Source organism: Chiloscyllium plagiosum, unplaced genomic scaffold, assembly GCF_037043375.1.
Source record: "Chiloscyllium plagiosum isolate Xiang-an unplaced genomic scaffold, Cpla_swu_hap1 HiC_scaffold_10, whole genome shotgun sequence".
NCBI lineage: Eukaryota > Metazoa > Chordata > Chondrichthyes > Orectolobiformes > Hemiscylliidae > Chiloscyllium > Chiloscyllium plagiosum.
This window is the reverse complement of record NW_028270148.1, coordinates 99,567,662-99,587,319: the sequence shown is the minus strand read 5'-3', so window position 1 is coordinate 99,587,319 and position 19,658 is coordinate 99,567,662. Positions and strand designations below refer to the sequence as shown.

Genomic DNA, 19,658 nt, shown 5'->3' with positions numbered 1-19,658 from the left:
TTCCAATTAAAAAAAACCTTTCTGTCTGTTATTTAGCATATTACAAATTCCTTTCACAAGTATGTCTCCAATTTCAGTCATTCCTACTGGCATTAATGGACTAATTGCATTCAGTGCAGAGAGAGACACTGAGAGAGAAAGCATGAGAGAGGAAAGAGAGAGACAGAGACATAGAGAGCTGGTACCACCTGTGACCAGTGGAGTGCCATAAGGATTAGTGCTGGGTCCTCTACTTTTCATCTTTTATATAAATGATTTGGATGTGAGCATAAGAGGTTTAGTTAGTAAGTTTGCAGAACACACCAAAATTGGAGGTGTAGTGGACAGCGAAGAAGGTTACCTCAGATTACAACAGGATCTTGACCAGATGGGCCAATGGGCTGAGAAGTAGCAGATGGAGTTTAATTCAGATAAACGTGAGGTGCTGCATTTTGGGAAAGCAAATCTTAGCAGGACTTATACACTTAATGGTAAGGTCCTAGGGAGTGTTGCTGAACAAAGAGACCTTGGAGTGCAGGTTCATAGCTCCTTGAAAGTGGAGTTGCAGGTAGATAGGATAGTGAAGAAGGCGTTTGGTATGCTTTCCTTTACTGGTCAGAGTACTGAGTACAGGAGTTGGGAGGTCATGTTATGGCTGTACAGGACATTGGTTAGGCCACTGTTGGAATATTGCGTGCAATTCTGGTCTCCTTCCTGTGGGAAAGATGTTGTGTAACTTGAAAGGGTTCAGAAAAGATTTACAAGGATGTTACCAGGGTTGGAGGATTTGAGCTATAGGGAGAGGCTGAACAGGCTGGGGCTGTTTTCCCTGGAGCGTCGGAGGCTGAAGGGTGACCTTATAGAGGTTTACAAAATCATGAGGGGCATGGATAGGATAAATGGACAGGGTCTTTTTCCTAGGGTGGGGGAGTCCAGAACTAGAGGGCATAAATTTAGGGTGAGAGGGGAAAGATATAAAAGAGACCTAAGGGGCAACGTTTTCACACAGAGGGTCGTACATGTATGGAATGAGCTGCCAGAGGAAGTAGTGGAGGCTAGTACAATTGCAACATTTAAAAGGCATTTGGATGGGTATATGAATAGGAAGGGTTTGGAGGGATATGGGCCAGGTGCTGGCAGGTGGGACTAGATTGGGTTGGGATATCTGGTCGGCATGGACAGGTTGGACCGAAGGGTCTGTTTCCATGCTGTGCATCTCTATGACTCTATGACTCTAATTCAGCAATGTTCAAAATGTTAGGCTCTAGTTACCATGATTACTCAGACTTCTAAAAGCACCTTTCACAATTCCCAATACCTCAAATTGAACCAGGTTCATTAATAGGTGTTGAAATACAATCGCCATTGTGATGTATGAAAGGCTACAGCCATTTGCACAGAGCAAGTTCCCACATGCAGTACTGAGAGAAGGACTAGGCGATCTCTTTCAATGATGTTGGTTAAGGGGTAAATATTGGTCATAATACTGAGGAGTACAATCCACTTTGGCTTTGAATAGATCTTTCCCATCCATCCGAGAGGACATAATGGACCGCCATTTAGCATGGCACCTGAAACCTCAGCACCAGATTGAAGTGTAAGCCTAGATGTTCTGGAATGAAGCTCAAGTCCACAACATTCGGACTCTGAAACTAGTGTGATACCATGAGCTCCTACGACCAAATGCAGTCAGTACAGTGTTTGCTAACACTGGCCAAGAATGAAGCTTGGGCCTACACTCATTACAGGCATGGGTTAGCTGGAACAATCAGAACACTTGATGGGCAAAAAGAGGGTAAAGATGGAAGAGATGTACAATTCCATTGTGTCATCCAATGTCCCCACTCCCAATGAATTTCATTCACTAGAGGAAATGGACGAGGGCCAAACAGATCCATGTTTGACATTGTACACCTTCCCTCTCTGGGTGGGTATGGCACACTTAAGCAGCAGCTCCCCGGCCTCGTGGAACTGAATGATCAAGCACAAAGCTTTCCCTAGAGTTGGATCAATACTTCCAATAGAATCAAAATCTCCTGACAATAACAACATTATTTGACGTTTCAATGTAATCACTTCATCTCGACCCAAACAGGAACCGATTCCTCCAGTCAAATTTACAACGTCCGTATAATACTTACAACCTGTAGTCAAACCAGATTTTGGTGTTTCTTTTGTCTTTCCCAAGGCATAAACAAAGATTGAATTGGTCACAGTAACCTTTGAAACAATCGACTTAGCACAAAGGGAATGGTTTACATTTAAAGACGTATGAAAATATTTCAGAGGTTTTAAATTCAAAATTTTTAAAAATAGTGCATCGTGTTCTGTTCTCCACAGGCTGGATTTTATTTACCCCCAATCCCCCCACCAGGCATGTTATCGGTGGAAGCAAACAATGTCAGGTGGCTTTCTTGCTCACACCTGACCTCCTGCACATAAAGGTGCCCACCTTATCCCAATTGAGTGCTTTAAGTGCCCAGTTATCCCCCTACTTAAGGTCTTCAAGTCACTTCCACGGCCATAAAAAGCTGGGCAGTGGCAAAGGGGCCACTGTAAATGCTGTTTCTTTCACAACCTTGTTGAAAATAGTCACATCATTTATTGAGGGGGCCTGGGCACTCTGGCAACCCCACCCACTCACAGGTATTGCTCTCTGCCCATGGTCCTCCAGATCCTTGCCTCCATAACATGTCCCTCCCAGCCCTGGCTCCCTTCCCTGGGCTCCCCTCAGCCCAAATAACAACTACACAAATTTCCTCTCTCTGGGATTCATGTTGACCCCGTCCATGGCACTACCCAGTTCTGGCGCTGCCGGAGACACCACAGAGTTATTGTGGTGCAGAATGAGGCCATTCAGCGAATCATGGCCACATTTTCTTTAAATGATCATCATTACCAAGTGCCAATCTCCTGCCTTTTCCTAAACCCTTGCATTTTTTTAATCCAAAGCCTTCTTCAATGCCTCAATTGATCCTGCCTCCAACACATTTCCAGGCAGTGCATTCCATACCTGGTGAATTTGCTTGCTATGGAAAAAAGTTTGCCTCACTTCACTCTTGCATTTTATTGCAGATCACTCTTAATCTATGCCCTCTTGTTCTAGATAGTTTTAAAAGCGGTAACATTTTCTCTCGATCGACCTCTTGCAGCCCATTGAAGATTTAAAACCTCTATTAGATCTCCTCTTGGTATTTTACTAAATACCAGCTTCTTCAATCTATCCTCATAACGGAAGTGACTCATCACCATTCTTGTAATCCTCTTCTGCCCTCTCTCTAATTCATTCATATCAATCCTGTAACACAGAATTGTACACAGCACTTCAGCTGAAGTCTAATAAGTGTCTTATTCAAAGCGCCTCCTTGCTTTTGAACTTGAAGTCCTTCTTAATTAAGTTGAGAACACTCTGCTTTACTTACTGCTCTGTCTATCTACCCTGCTCACCTTCAATCATACATCTCTGCATTGAACTTCATGTGCCACCACCTTTCCCACCCACTAACTTGTCTGGTGTAACACATTGTCCTTCTTACTGTTCACAATTCTTCCAAGGTCATTTGCAAACTTTGACACTGCCACTTTCTAAGAAGTATACTGAGCCACCAAAGAAGGCCCGAAACAATTGTGTTAGAACTAAGAGGTTATACCATTAAATCAGGACTGTCCTCTGTGGGGGGGGATAAAAACACTGAGGGGTGACCAGGGAGAGAAATCTTTAAAGTTACAAAGAGGTTTGATTCAGTCAATGTGGAGAAGCTTCTTTCGCTTGTGACATTAACAAAACCCAAGAGACTTAATAAGTAACTAATTAATCTCACAAGAACTCGGTAGAAACCTCTTTACCACTTGCTCAACACTTCCCTCACCCCACCCCGACCACAAACATAACTTGACCTCCTGTCCTACTTTTCAAAATGAAGATAATTAAGTTACCTAAATACATTGGGAGGTGCCGGTGTTGGACTGGGGTGGAGAAGCTCAAAAGTTGCACCACGGGTTTATAGTCCAACGGGTTTATTTAAAATCACAAGCTTTTGGAGCACTGCTCCTTCATCAAGTGGAGACTTCACTTGATGAAGGAGCAGTGCTCCGAAAGCTTGTGATTTCAAATAAACCTGTTGGACTATAACTGGTGCCGTGTGACTTCTGACTTTACCTAAATACAAACAGAGCTACATTGACAGAAATTACTTTTATTTTCGATAATACCCCTTAAAAAAAGACTCCTGTCAATTGAGGGACAGAGATTAGATGGCAGAGATCCAGATGAGCTCAATTTTAAAATCTCAGTCTGGAATACAAGTTCAAAACAAATTTGAGTTAATTTGGATTGTCACCAGGAAGTTATAAATCCTCGCTTAGTGATAGTATACACTAACTCAACACTCAATCTTTTGTAACCTTGTAACTAAAAGACAAGCAATAATTATTCAGAGCTGAATTACCAGGGACACTAGACATGAAAGACGGCAAGCCACATGTTGCATTGAACAGGTAAAAAACTCCGAACGTTAATGAGAGAACACCGCTACCTGGTGGCACAGTCCCTCTTTTTCCTTAGACATGGAATCAATGCTTCATTCATAGATCGATATGTCCATTGAGAGAATTAGAGAAAATTCCCATGAGGTAAAAACAATTGCATTTATAAAGCACCTTTCATTGTGTCAGCGGCAGCCATTACTGAGTTGATAGAGGAAACACAGCAACTAAATTACTTCCAATAAGCTCCTACAAACAGCAAAGGGATAATGACTAAGTTAGACTTTTTTTATAAAAGTGATGTTGGTTGAGGGATAAATATTGAAAATGTGTTGCTGGAAAAGCGCAGCAGGTCAGGCAGCATCCAAGGAACAGGAGAATCGACATTTCGGGCATAAGCCCTTCTTCAGGAATTTCCTGAAGAAGGGCTTATGCCCGAAACGTCGATTCTCCTGTTCCTTGGATGCTGCCTGACCTGCTGTGCTTTTCCAGCAACACATTTTCAGCTCTGATCTCCAGCATCTGCAGTCCTCACTTTCTCCCTGAGGGATAAATATTGTCAAAACACTTTGGAGAATTCCCCTTCCCATTCTCCAACAGTGATCACTAAATCCTTTATGAAAGGACAGATAGGGCTTCAAGTTAATGCTTCACCTGAAAGCCAGCACCTATAGCAACGTAGCATTCTCTCAGTCCTGCCCTGGAACATCAGGACCAAGTGCACGAGTCTTTGGAGTGAGACTTGAACAATCTCTTGACCCAGATACGATGGATTGAAACCTCTGAGCTGGAACCATCAGCAGGATGTATTCAAAGTAAAGAAAGTATGTGTATTTCCATAGCACCTTTAATACCTTAGGACATTTCAAAGTGCTCCACACCCAGTTAAGTATGTTCAGAATGTGTTCACTGTAGGAAACAGCAGCCAATTTGTAAACAGTAAGCTCTAACAAACAGCAGCATAAAAATAACCAGATAATATGTGGTTTTAATATATTGATTGAGGAATAAACATGGTTTATGGAGAGAACCATTGGAGTGAAGCAGTTGAAGGGGGTCTTTAACATTTACCTGATTGGAACTGATGTGGGACAGATACGATCAACAAGCAGCTTTTCTGGTGCTCCGTAGGTGTGGCACAGAGATAACACCAAGTCAGAGGCTGCGGATTTAATCTTCAATCCAGATTACACGTTTCAGACCTGAGGAACTGCTGCTGTGTTGGAGGTCCTATCTTTTGTGCAAAATGAGGACTCAGCAGCTGTAAAAAGATTCCATGGCATTCTTGAAAGAAACTCAGACCTGCCCTCTCACCAAAACTAATTATCCGATCACTTATTTCAGCACTGGTCCTTGCGACTTCATTGTCACACTGCATTGTCATACGTTACAACAGTATTTACATTTCAAAAAGGAGATTTCGGCTTTTTTGTTTTCAAAAAGGACTTCCATGAACTGTAAAGGGCTTCTGGGACATTGCTAGGTCTTGAAAAGTACAATGTAAAAATACTCCTTCCTTTCTTTATAGGTCTTTGGCTCTAAAGCGAGAAATGCTGGGTGCAGTTCAGTGCAGTTCCCTTCCCAGTTTTCTGCTTGGCAACATTATGTTAATATTAGTGAAGCAAGCAATTCTGGATTAAGAAAGTGGTTAATAGTTAGCTGAAGCCACCTGGTTGTAACACTAGTTACACTCTACTCTTCCACCATTGAATTGGAGTTACTGGAGTAATTATTTTGTAATTAAGTTTTTGGTTGATGAGAAAACCAGGAGGTATGGGAGCAGGTAGGAAATTGGAGTGAAAGACACAATGAGATCAGTTATGACCTTATTTAATGCGGGCTCAGTTGACTGGACATTTGACTTGTAACACAGATGACAACAGCATTGGTTCAATTCCTGTAAAGCTGAGGATACTACAAAGGGCTCCCTTGTCAACCTCTCCCCTTACCTGAAGCGCAGAAACCCTCAGGTTAAACTACCACCAATCACCTCTCTCATGATGGAGCAACTCTACAGTGGAGTAGGATTATGGTGACTTTACTTCATCTTTTGTAAACCTTTTCTGTGCTGCTTCGAATGCATTTACATCCCGCTTTAAAGAACGTGACCAGTGCGATGCATTTCTCTAGATGTGGTCTCAGCAGTGTCCTGTACAAATGAAGCATAACCTCCCTGCTTTTGTATCCAATGTCCCTTGCAATAAATGATAACATTCTGTTAGCTTACCTAATTACTTGCTAAACCTGCATATTAATCTTTTGTGATTCATGTACCAGGACACCCTCATCCCTCTGTAATCTCTGACCAAAAGAGACCAAAAGAGACTTTTTCACACAGAGGGTGGTACGTGTATGGAATGAGCTGCCAGAGGAAGTGGTGGAGGCTGGTACAATTGCAACATTTAAGAGGCATTTGGATGGGTATATGAAGAGGAAGGGTTTGGAGGGATATGGGCCAGGTGCTGGCAGGTGGGACTAGGTTGGGTTGGGCTATCTGGTCGGTATGGATGGGTTGGACCGAAGGGTCTGTTTCCGTGCTGTACATCTCTATGACTCTATGACTCTATTTGCATTTTCTCATTCTTCATTTAAATCTTACATCTTCCACATTATACTCCAAGAGGCAGTGATGGTTTAGTGGTGTCATCGCTGAACTATTAATCCAGAGACACCAGGTAACACCTCAGAACATGGGTTTAAATCCCACCAAGGGCAGATGGTGGAGATTGAATTCAATTATGCTCTGACATTAAGAGTCTAATGGTGACTGTGAAATGGTTGTTAGGAAAAATCCATTTGTTTCACTGATGCCCTAGAAAGGAAATTTACTGTCTTTACCTACTCTGGCCTACACATTCTGGACCACACCGTCATGTAGTTGACTCTTAACTGCTCTCTAGGCAATTAGGGATAGGCATCCCATAAATTAAGTTTTAAAAGTTCCAGATCTATGCAAATGGGTTCAATGCAGATAAATGTGAGGTGATGCACTTTGGGAAGAATAACAGGAAAGCAGAATAATGGGTCAATGGAAAGATTCTTGATAGTGTGGATATGCAGAGGGATCTTGGTGTCAATGTACATAGATCCCTGGAAGTTGCCAACCAGGTTGACAGTGCTGTTAAGAAGGCATACAGTGTGTTAGGTTTTATTGGGAGAGGGATTGAGTCCCGGAGTTGTAATGTCATGCTGCACCTGTACAAAACGCTAGTGCGGGCTCACTTGGAGTATTGTGTACAATTCTGGTCTCCCCATTACAGGAAGGGTGTGGAAGCACTGGAAAAGGTGCAGAGGTGATTTACCAGGATGTTGCCTGGTCTGGAGGGAAGGTCTTATGAGAAAAGGCTAAGGGACTTGGGTTTGTTCTCATTGGAGAGATGAAGGCTAAGAGGGGATTGGATAGAGATATACAAGATTATCAGAGGATTAGATAGGGTAGACAGTGAAAGTCTTTTTCCTAGGATGATGACGTCAGCTTGTACAAGGAGGCATAAGTACAAATTGAGGGGTGATAGATTTAAGACAGATGTCAGAGGCAGGTTCTTTACTTAGAGAATGGTAATGATGTGGTATGCCCTACCTGTCAATTTAGTTAACTCAGCCACATTAGGGGCATTTAAACAGTCCTTGGATAGGCATATGGATGATGATGGGATAGTGTAGGGTGATGAGCTTAGATTAGGTCACAGGTTGGCGCAACATTGAAGGCTGAAGGGCCTGCTCCGTGCTGTATTGTTCTCTGATTCTATGCATATTCATGTCATCTACATGCCTTTGTACTTACATATGTCCTCATCACAATTTACTTTACTACTTATCTTTGTGCCATCAGAAAATTTAGCTACCACACTATTAGTCCCTTCATCCAAGTCACTTAGACAAATTGTGAATAGGTGCAGACCTGGCGCAAATCCCTGTGGCTCACCACAGGTTAAATTTTCTCAGCCAGAAAATAACCAATTCATTCCTACTATCTGTTTCCTATTAGCTAATTGGCCTGTAGTCCCCTGCTTTCTGTCTCCCTCTCTCATGATACCAACTGGGGGGAAACAAAAGGAAAATTCTTGGAGATTAGTGTAGAGAGGAAATGTTGCATTCCTAGAGACGCCCGATGTTAAAGGAGACTGAAATGCGTAAGAATATTCTGTATCCTCCAAATAGCTGTATTACAAGGCATTACAGAAAACAGCTACTCCAGGTTTTCACTCAAAAGGAACAGATTGATCTTTGTGGCGCTGATATGGAAGAATTGTTGCCACAGAGACATAAAGGCATGAGATGGGCCTGTCATTAGCTTTCACATTAATATTTGCTTCATTTCAAGCATCCATTAAGGTTTAGCTATCTGACAATGAAGAAGGTCACTGACCACAAAGAGGGAGTCTCTCTGACCTTCTGTGAAAGCAAATAGAGACACCAAGGATGACAGCCAGGGGAACAGGTAAGCCTCCTGTTCTGGAGTAGAGTTTCAAGTGCGTTTCAACGATGAGCAAGAAAGAACTTTTGTAAGGCCCAATTCTTTGGAGCAGATGATTGTAGATTCCCTCGTGACCTAATGAAACACTTCTGCAAAAGGTAGACAAAGCACTGAAGAAAGTCAGCTTTCCGGTGTATGGCAACAAATTTGGGACATTATTTGTGTCCTCCTTTTTGCAAACAGAAGCAGTGTACACAGTTAATTGGTCTGTCGTCTCTTTGTTCCCCATTATAATGTCTCTGGTATCTGACTATAACCTGCCAGGTTCAGTTGTAAGAATAGAATTGACAGATTCAAATGTAAGAGATTATTTTTGAGTTGTTGGCCAAAAATGCTGCTTCACACAGAGGATAACTTCCATGTTGGATAACAGTGAATTGGCAGGCTGTCCAACATCATGTCAAATAAATCGAATTAAAACTTAGGAAAAATGATAAACAGGCTGTCATTGCTCAGACTTCACCCAGAGGAAGACCAATGTAATGGAAAAGGGTACAGTACATGATATAGCAGGGAAGACAACCCTGAAGAACCATTTCAGGAATAATTAGATACCACACTGGATGCAACACTAGGCCATCTCTGGATCCATGAATTAAAATGGCTTTGCTTTTCCTTTACCATCTTGTGATGATCATCCTAACGCAATAATAGTTAACATTTGGTTTTTAGACCATGGAGGAATACAGTTTCCTGGTGTGTTGCAATTTCTTACCAGTCTTTTCCATCTTTTAAATCTTAGTAAATTTTTAATTGATGTAAGATGTACTTTGATACAGATCAATTATTATAGCTTGATTATCCAGACTATGCTCAGATCCAGGGAACTTTTGACGAGAGGCAAGTGAAAATGGGGTAACGGCAGGGATGGGAGATTACCCTCAATGGGACTTTGTCAAAAAGGTGATGGATATGCTCAAAGCTGCTCAAAAGTCTCTCACAATGAATTATTGTCTGAGCGAAATAAAAGTTGAGCTAGGATGAAAGCCCTCCATTTGTATGTTGTAAAGGTATACTGTATCTTTAAGAGTGGGAGGAAGCTAACAAGGACAGACTGAAAGCACAAAGTGTCCTGAACAAGGTGAAAAATGTAACACTTGGTCAAAATAGCTGGAGTTCTGTTGCCATGGAACAAAAACAAATTCAAGTCCAGCCAATAAGTTTAAATTATGCCCCAGATACCAAAATCCGATTGAATTTGAAGTTTACTGTTTGGGATGACATCAAACCAATGAAATGGTCCGATGTTTTAGGGTATAAAAACAGACATTTTGAACAGTTAGGGGGGAGAACTGCCAAGCACCAGCAAGTACATACTGCTAGATGAATAGCCATCTGAAGGGTACCTGTTCACATGAAAGATCTGTGCAGCAGATAACTGAAGAGAGGACCCAGGAAAATACAGTGAAGAATCTACAAAGGACAATCAACAAGCTAACTGGTTTTGAAACATGACTTTTTTTTGTAAATCTTAATCATATTTTTTAATGTGTTTTTTTTGTAAATCTTAAAATCGGACCAGTACTGTAGAGTGGGAGGTAAAAGATAGGTTTAAGGAAAAGGAGTTGTTTAATGTTCTCGTTTGGACTTAAAGAATGAAATTGTTCAGTTTTACTTTAAATAGTGAGCTCTGGGATAGCTCTGTGCCTCTCGAAATTTAACAGATTACGGCATGAGGTGAACTTCTCCGTGTATTGGGTTTAAATTAGCAGAGGGGTTTACCCAGTTTCGTAATAACACACTTGAGGATTATGTAGGTTGTCTCTTGGAATGACATAATAAGGTCCGCAATAACCAACAGAATTCTTGTTTTATTGTTCATCTCAATCTGATGCCTTCCTGACCTGACCAATAGTCTTAGTTGATCTGAGTTAAGAGTAGCCCACTTGCCTATGTGTTTCTCAGTATTGTGGACAGACATTGCAAACTCCAATCAGGGTGGCAATTACAGGTGGGCTGGATCTGCTGTTGCTCTCACTGTATTTCCAACATGGCAAAGCAGGGTACCTTGGGCAGAGAAAGAGGGTCTGGTCACACGGAGTGCTGACATTATCAATAATAGCATCAGAAACGGCAAAAGTGAGGATTGCAGATGCTGGAGATTAGAGTCAAGATTAGAGTAGCGCTGGAAAAGCTCAGCAGGTCAGGCAGCATCCGAGGAGCAGGAAATTCGACGTTTCAGACAGGAGCCCTTCATCAGGAATGAGGCTGGAAGCCTCGGGGGTGGGAAGATAAATGGGAGGGGGTGGGCTTGGGGAGGATGTAGTTGAGAGTGCAATAGGTGGATGGAGGAAGGGGTAAAGGTGATAGGTCGGAGCGGAGGGTGGAGTGGATAGGTGGGAAGGAAGATTGACAGGTGGGACAGGTCTTGAGGATGGTCTTGATGACAGGTCTTTACTCATGTGGAAAGTCAGAAGGCATGGGATAGAGGGAAATTTGGCCAGTTGGATAGAAAACTGGGTAACCAGTCGAAGTCAGAGAGTGGTGGTAGATGGTAAATATTCAGCCTGGAGCCCAGTTACAAGTGGAATTCCGCAGGGATCAGTTCTGGGTCCTCTGCTGTTTGTAATTTTTATTAATGACTTGGAAGAGGGAGTCAAAGGATGGGTCAGTAAATTTGCAGATGATACGAAGATTGATGGAGTTGTGGATAGTGAGGAGGGCTGTTGTCGGCTGCAAAGGGACTTAGATATGATGCAGAGCTAGGCTGAGGAGTGGCCGATGGAGTTCAACCCTGTCAAGTGTGAGGTTGTCCATTTTGGAAGGACAAATAAGAATGCGGAATACAGGGTTAACGGTAGGGTTCTTAGTAAGGTGGAGGAGCAGAGGGATCTTGGGATCTATGTTCATAGATCTTTGAAAGTTGCCACTCAGGTGGATAGAGCTTGTAAGAAGGCCTATGGTGTATTAGCGTTCATTAGCAGAGGGATTGAATTCAAGAGTCATGAAGTGATGTTGCAGCTGTACAGGACCTTGGTTCGGCCACATTTGGAGTACTGTGTGCAGTTCTGGTCGCCTCACTTTAGGAAAGATGTGGAAGCTTTGGAGAGGGTGCAGAGAAGATTTACCAGGGTGTTGCCTGGAATGGAGAATAGGTCGTACGAGGATAGGTTGAGAGTGCTAGGCCTTTTCTCATTGGAACGGCGAAGGATAAGGGGTGACTTGATAGAGGTTTATAAGATGATCAGAGGAATAGATGGAGTAGACAGTCAGAAACTTTTTCCCCGGGTACAACAGAGTGTTACAAGGGGACATAATTTAAGGTGAAGGGTGGAAGGTATAGGGGGGATGTCAGGGGTAGGTTCTTTACCCAGAGAGTGGTGGGGGCACGGAATGCGCTGCCTGTGGGAGATGCAGAGTCAGAATCATTGGTGACCTTTAAGCGGCAATTGGATAGGTGCATGGATAGGTACTTAAGCTAGGATAAATGTTCGGCACAACATCGTGGGCTGAGGGGCCTGTTCTGTGCTGTATTGTTCTATGTTCTATGTTCTATGATGATGCTGAGCGGGAAGTTTGGAACTGGGGTAAGGTGGGGGGGAGGGGAAATGAGGAAACTGGTGAAGTCCATGTTGATGCCCTGGGGTTGAAGGGTTCCGAGGCAGAAGATAAGGCATTCTTCCTCCAGGTGTCAGTGGTGAGGAAACGGCGGTGGAGAAGGCCCAGGACCTACATATTCTCAGCAGTGTGGGAGAGGGAGTTGAAATGTTGGGCCACGGGGTGGTGGGGTTGATTGGTGTGGGTGTCCCGGAGATGTTTCCTAAAGTACTCTGCGAGGAGGCGTCCAGTCTCCCCAATGTAGAGGAGACTGCATTGGGAGCAACAGATACAATAAATGACGTGTGGAATTGCAGGTGAAACTTTGATGGATGTGGAAGGCTCCTTTAGGGCCTTGGATGGTGGTGAGGGAGGAGGTGTGGGCGCAGGTTTTGCAATTCCTGCGGTGGCAGGGGAAGGTGCCAGGAGGGGACAGTGGGTTGTTGGGGGGCATGGACCTGACCAGGTAGTCACGGAGTGAATGGTCTTTGCAGAAAGCGGATAGGGGTTGGGAGGGAAATATATCCCTGGTGGTGGAGTCCATTTGTAGGTGGTGGAAATGTCGGCGGATGAGGCAGTTTATGTGGAGGTTGGTGGGGTGGAAGGTGAGGGCCAGGGGGTTCTGTTCTTGTTGCGGTTGGAGGGGTGGGGTTTGAGGGCGGAGGTGCGGGATATGAACGAGATGTGTTGAAGGGCATCTTCAACCACGTGGGAGGGGAAATTACGGTCGTTAGAGAAGGAGGCCATCTGGTGTGTTCTGTGGTGGAATTGGTCCTCCTGGGAGCAGATACAGCGGAGGCGAAGGAATTGGGAATGCGGGATAGCATTTTTGCAGGCGGTAGGGTGGGAGGTAGGGTGTAATCCGGGTAACTATGGGAGTTGGTGGGTTTGTAAAACATGTCGGTGTTGAGTCGGTCGTCATTGATGGAGATGGAGAGGTCCAGGAAGGGGAGGGAGGTGTCAGAGATGGTTCAGGTGAATTTAAGGTCAGGGTGGAATGTGTTGGCGAAATTGATGAACTGCTCAACCTCCTCGTGGGAGCACAAGGTGGCGCCAATGCAGTCATCAATGTAGCGGAGGAAGAGGTAGGGAGTGGTGCCGGTGTAACTACAGAAGATGGACTGTTCTACGTAGCCAACAAAGAGACAGGCATAGCTGGGGCCCATGCAGGTGCCCATGGCTACCCTTTTTGTCTCGAGAAAATGGGAGGATTCGAAATAAATTATTGAGGGTGAGGACCAGTTCAGCCAAATGAACGAGAGCGTCAGTGGAAGGGTACTGTTGGGGATGGTGGGAGAGGAAGAAACACAGGGCTTGGAGGCCCCCGTCATGGTGGATGGAGGTGTAGAGGGACTGGATATCCAGGGCAAGACGAGGCGTTGGGGGACGGGGAAACGGACGTCTTGGAGGAGATGGAAGGCATGGGTGGTGTCCCGAACCTATGTGGGGAGTTCCTGGACTACAAGGGATAGGACAGTATCGAGGTAGGTGGAGATGAGTTCGGTGGGGCAGGAGCATGCTGAGACAATGGGTCGGCCAGGGTGGTCAGGCTTGTGGATCTCGGGAAGGAGGTAGAATCGGGCAGTGCAGGGTTTCCGAAATATGAGGTTGGAAGCTGTGGGTGGAAGATCTCCGGAGGTGATGAGGCTCTGTATGGTCTGGGAGATGATGGCTTGCTGATGGGGGGTTGGGGGGAGGTGTGAGGTCATGGTCAAGGGGTGGGGTAGGAAGAGATGTCTTTGAGTTGGTGCCTAGTTTCAGCAGGGAGAGGCCGCTGCACCAAACTACCAGCAGCTCACCCCAGGAGCCAGTACATGACAAATAACTACCAGGAACAATAGTGTCAGTTTTATTGGCATTTGAGCCTGGTTCTAGTCACACTCTGTGTTAATTCCTTTTTGATATGACAGGAGAGGAAAATTAAAACTGCATCTAATTTCCAAAGATTGACTATATGATTAATGAATGCGTGCTGTTTAAATCTAATGAATAGATTTAAAGTCTGTATATATGTTAGAGGTAGTTTTAGCTCATTCACAGCTCTTAATATCACAGACATTGTGGGATTCTGTCACACTTGGGAAATAACTTGTTAAACATTCTAATATTGATATATTATCTCAAAATTGTCTGTTAGTTACTTTCTAGTCAACCTGTTCAGAGATGTCATCACACATATCTGAAGCAGGTGGGACTTGAACCCAGGTTTCTCGAATAGCCTGCTACCTTTGACTTAATCAGGCCATAAACAGCTGTGTTTTGTCAAAGATCTGTAAAGTAGAGCATTCTTAAAAACTCAATAACATCAGTATATTTGCTGGTACACATTAAAGAAGGCTTAAATGTTGGAAGGACTCTAAAGCTTATTGTTCACTTACTGGTCTTTCCAACCTCTCTCAATGCAGCACTCCCTCATATTGTATTAGAGATAATATCATCAATCTTCCAGTCACATAAAGTAACATTGTTAGCCAGTAACAGGCTCCATTAACAGCTATTCACTTTCCTAACCAGATCATTATCCATTCACAGAGTCACAGAGATGTACAGCATAGAAAGAGACCCTTCGGTCCAACCCGTCCTTCGGCTGTCCAACTGTTCTTCTCTTTTTCTGGGCTCCATTCCCACCCGTCATTTACTCCTTACCCCCTCCCCCCATCCTATTTCCTACATGTAATCTGACATCTTCCTAGCCACCCTCAGGTCTGAGGAAGGGCCACTGGACCTGAACATTAACTCTGATTTATCTTCACAGATGCTGCTGACTCTTCCAGCAACTTCTGTCTCATTGGACAACTAATTTTTATACAGATAAAGCACTTGTTTTGTATCATAGTGGACCTGTGGCATTTTTAATGAGATGGGAGGCAGATTCTCATAACAAAGGAAGTTAAGGACTTCTGATAGAATCTGTTCAGAAAGTATTGAATTACAGTAAAACCTGACTACAGAGGGATAGCAGTCAAGATTAGAATGGTGTTGGAATAGCACAGCAGGTCAGGCAGCATCTGAGGAGCGGGAAAATCAACATTTCGGCCAAAAATCCTTCATCAGGAATACAGAGGGATAGCAGTCTATGTATATGGTGCTCACCGTCCTGCATCTCCTCTAATCAAGTGAATGGTCTGTTCATGTCTCAATCAAAGACAAAGTACCTGGCCTTATCGAAGTATATCTGGATTCCAGACTTTGTATTTTATGTGGGCCTCAGGAACCCCTGGGGCAGGCCAACTGCACAGCCTTCACCTCTCCCACGCCATTCTCCAATTGAGAATATGGGTATGAGTAGGGGGAGAAAAGAGGGAGCTTACTTTTCCCCCATGTCCTCCAAACCCTGGTCATAATCCAACAGGCAAGTGAAGCGAGAGAGACAAGAATGCTTGCTGCCAATCTGTGAACAAATCAGACCCCAGCTCATTAGGTAGCAGGGTTCTAGCACTGCTTCACCTCCCTTTTCCAGAGTACAAGGTATTCCAGGGTAAATTGAAAAGGAACCAACACCTTGTGCTACGGACCTCTGCACCCACACAAGGCTTTGTACACAAGGTTTGTGCATCATAGCTGTATGTCAGAATATGAGAAAGTCTGCCACCTGCGCCAGTTCCATCATTAAAGTAGATAATGGCTAATCTTGACCTCAGATCCATTACCCTCCCCCCACTTCCCCCATCATCCAAGGAGGACCAGGCCTTGTAGGAGTACTCTCACAGTATTGAGAATAGTAGCAACAAGGTGGTGGAAGTCGATATGAATTAGTGAGAACAAAGCTAAAAGATAAATAAGATGATGCAAATTTGAATTTTTGAAAAGTTTATTCATTCACGGGATGAGGATGGCACTGGTTATTATTTATTGCCCATCTCAAAGATCTGTTACTGTGGATCTGAAGTCACATGTAGTTGAGAGCAGGTAAGGAAATCAGTTTCCTTCCTGAAAGGACATGACTGAACCTGATGGGCTTTTCCAACAATCGAAAATGGGTTCATGGCCATCATTATATTCTTAATTCCAGATTTTTATTGAATTCAAACTCCATCACTTGTCATGGCAGGATTTGAATCCGGGTCCCAAAACACCACTTGGGTCTCTGGATAAACAGTGGGATCATCACCCCCCCTAAGGATGACCTTAATTTAATCAGGGATGGAGGATGGAAAGGCAACAAATAGACAATTAGAATGGGTTTGGAGTGTCAATGAGTGAGGTAAAAACAATGCCTGCAGATGCTGGAAACCAGATTCTGGAGTAGAGTGGTGCTGGAATAGCACAGCAGTTCAGGAAGCATCCGAGGATGCTGCCTGAACTGCTGTGCTATTCCAGCACCACTCTACTCCAGTGTCAATGAGCGTCACAGCGGTGGATGTACTGAGATACAGGCAGAGATGGAGCAATATTATGGAAATGGGTCATTACCTACAACCAAGTCTGCTCCTCTCCCACACAGTTTCCTGAATACCAAGCAGATCAAATCCCACCACTCCAACTTTAATGACAACTTTACGGCCCTCAATATTTATGTAGACCACTTACCTGTTTGCTAGCTTCCTCACTGTTACAAACATCACGGATTCTTTCTTTGATTGCATCTTCAGTGGGTGGAACTATCACATCTGTCTTGTTGAGTAGGAAAGCCAATTGATGCTTGAATGCCTCTAACTGAGTATGAACTGATTTGGCCTTACACACACTGGTCAGTAAACTCCCATCCAGCTCTTTGGAACGCTGTTCCCAGCTTCTTATTTCTAATTTGGAGGCTTCCCATGCTCTTTGTGTTGAGTCCAGCCTGTCCTGGAGGCTTCTGTTCTCTCTTTCAAGGTGGTGTTTAGCATTCAGTGCATTGTCCAAGTCCTGAGAGGTTACAAAGAATAAACATTGGAACAAGTATACAAACAGCAACAAGAAGCAGTGATCTACCATTATTCACAATCTTCAAGCTGTGGAAATTCATCAAGGGTCATCTTTCCAAATCTATGACCACCACCATCTAGATGGAGAAGGACAGCAGATACATGGGAACACCACCCCTGCAAGTTCTCCTCCAAGCCACTCACTACTATCCCAATTTGGAAATGTATCACTGTTGCTGGGTCAAAATCCTGGAATTTCCTTCCTAACAGCATTGTCTACCTACACCAAATGGACTGCAGTGGTTGAAGAAGGCAGCTTAACACCACCTTCCCAGTGACAGTCAGGGATATGTCATAAATGTGGCCCAGCCAGTGAGGTCTACATCTACAGAATCCCAGCAGTGCAGAAAAAGGCCATTTGCCCTGTTAAGTCTGTACTGATGCTCTGAACATATCTGACCCAGGCGAGAGTGAGGACTGGAGATCACAGTCAAGATTAGAGTGGTGCTGGAAAAGGATAATAGGTCAGGCAGCATCCAAAGAGCAGGAAAACTGACTTTTCGGGCAAAAGCCCTTCATCAGCATCTGACCCAGACCTAACCTCCCTACCATATTCCCATAACTCTGCATTTATCACATCACATCATATCATGGAATTTTGAGTGCGAGCAGCAGCGGAGAGAAGACGAACTCGGAAGACTGCAGCTAAGAAGGAGCGGGAGCAGCAGGGGAAGTGACGAGGACCAGAGGGGCAGCCGGGAAGAAAAGCAGTGAGTATAAATACTCACCCTTCGACAACAACGGCCATTTTGAGTGTGAGCAGCAGCGGAGAGAAGACGAACCCGGGAGACTGCAGCTAAGGTAAGGCAGTTTTTTTAAAAAATTACTTACCGGTAGCGGACAGCGGTGTTTTTCCTTTCACAGAAGGAGCGGGAGCAGTGGGGGAAGTGACAAGGACCAGAGGGGCAGCCGGGAAGGAAAGCAGTGACCATATATATCAGTAAGGCGGCTATTATTTTATGTTCGATGGATCTTGCAACACTAAGGCTTAGTGATTCATAATTCGAGTTCCTCCTCTCTGGAATCTAAATGTTACTGCAGAAGGCTATGGCTAATGACTTGTGGTGTACGTGGAACATCAAGGGGAGTCACTCATCAATTAAGAGGAAAAAAGTACTCTCGAGTCTTGGAAAGGAAAACGTGGATATTACTTTGTTACAGGAGCATTTGAAACTACAGCAGAACGGCTTCGATTGGGTTTACTTTTCATCTTTTAGTACCAGATGTAGGGGAGTGACTATATTGGTTAGGAGGAATCTCCCTTTTAAATTACTGGACTGTTAAAGACACACACACGGGAGGTTTGTAATCCTCGAAGCCATGATAAACGGGGAAGAATATGTTGTTTGAAATGTTTATTGCCCTCCGGCACATTCCCTCAAATTTCTGGTAGATGTGTTCTCTAAACTGATCTGTCTTGAGTCCCGGCATAGCATTATAGGGGAGATTTTAATTGTCTTATGGATCCCGTGGTAGATCGGTTGCCCAAAGGCCCCGATACACTCTGTACAAACTAAACAATTAGTGGATCTGTGTGTGGAGTTAGGGTTTGTGGATGTCTGGAGATGTCGCCACCCTACAGGCAGGGATTTTACATTTTTTTCCCAATTGTTACAACACAGGGTAAACCCTCCTGCTTAATTTAAAACCAGCAACACAAAAGATTTATCCCGTGCAGTAATCTGTAAAATTCGAGTGGTCAAGAACTATTTAAAGTAAAAATTGACAACTTTATTCTCTGTTACACTTTAAGCAATAATTAACTAACCACTATTTACAATTTCTTTCTCTAACCTACCTTTTAGCTTCCCTTCTATAATACTAGCCTGATAAAACTCCCAATTAAAATTTACGAAACAACACTTCTTATCTGTAAAACCAGGCAGCTGTAGGTTCTTGTCCTCGGATCTTCCTGTGTGTCTTTTCTCCTTGTTAGGAATTCCTGCGTAAAAAGCTACTGATCGAAAAGGAGACGAGTCTCCAACATATTGTTTGTGAAATATCCATTAAAATGTTGTAAGGCCAATACCAAACTCAATCGCTCCTTTTCGATTGTGGAATATTTCCTCTGGGGGATGTTGATCTTCGAAAAGTTACCCACTGGCAGTTCAACCCCATCCTCATCTTCGTGTAGGAGTACAGCTCCAACTCCTATGTCACTAGCATCGATGGTGATTTTAAAAGGTTTTGAAAGGTTTGGTGGAGCTAAAACTGGTTTGGTGGTTAATATCCATTTCAAATGTTCGAATGCCTCCTGGTATGGTTCTGTTCAC

The 19,658-nt window shown here is 43.8% G+C and overlaps 1 protein-coding gene across 1 annotated transcript in view; it reads right to left on the bottom strand.

Annotated features, from left to right (window-relative positions):
- Positions 1–19,658, bottom strand: part of ccdc170 (coiled-coil domain containing 170) — a 104,926-nt gene that overhangs the window by 22,128 nt on the left and 63,140 nt on the right. Inside the window, exon 8 of the mRNA XM_043696503.2 lies at positions 17,009–17,326. Coding sequence (XP_043552438.2) covers positions 17,009–17,326 — 318 coding nt within the window. The remainder of the gene's footprint in view (positions 1–17,008; positions 17,327–19,658) is intronic.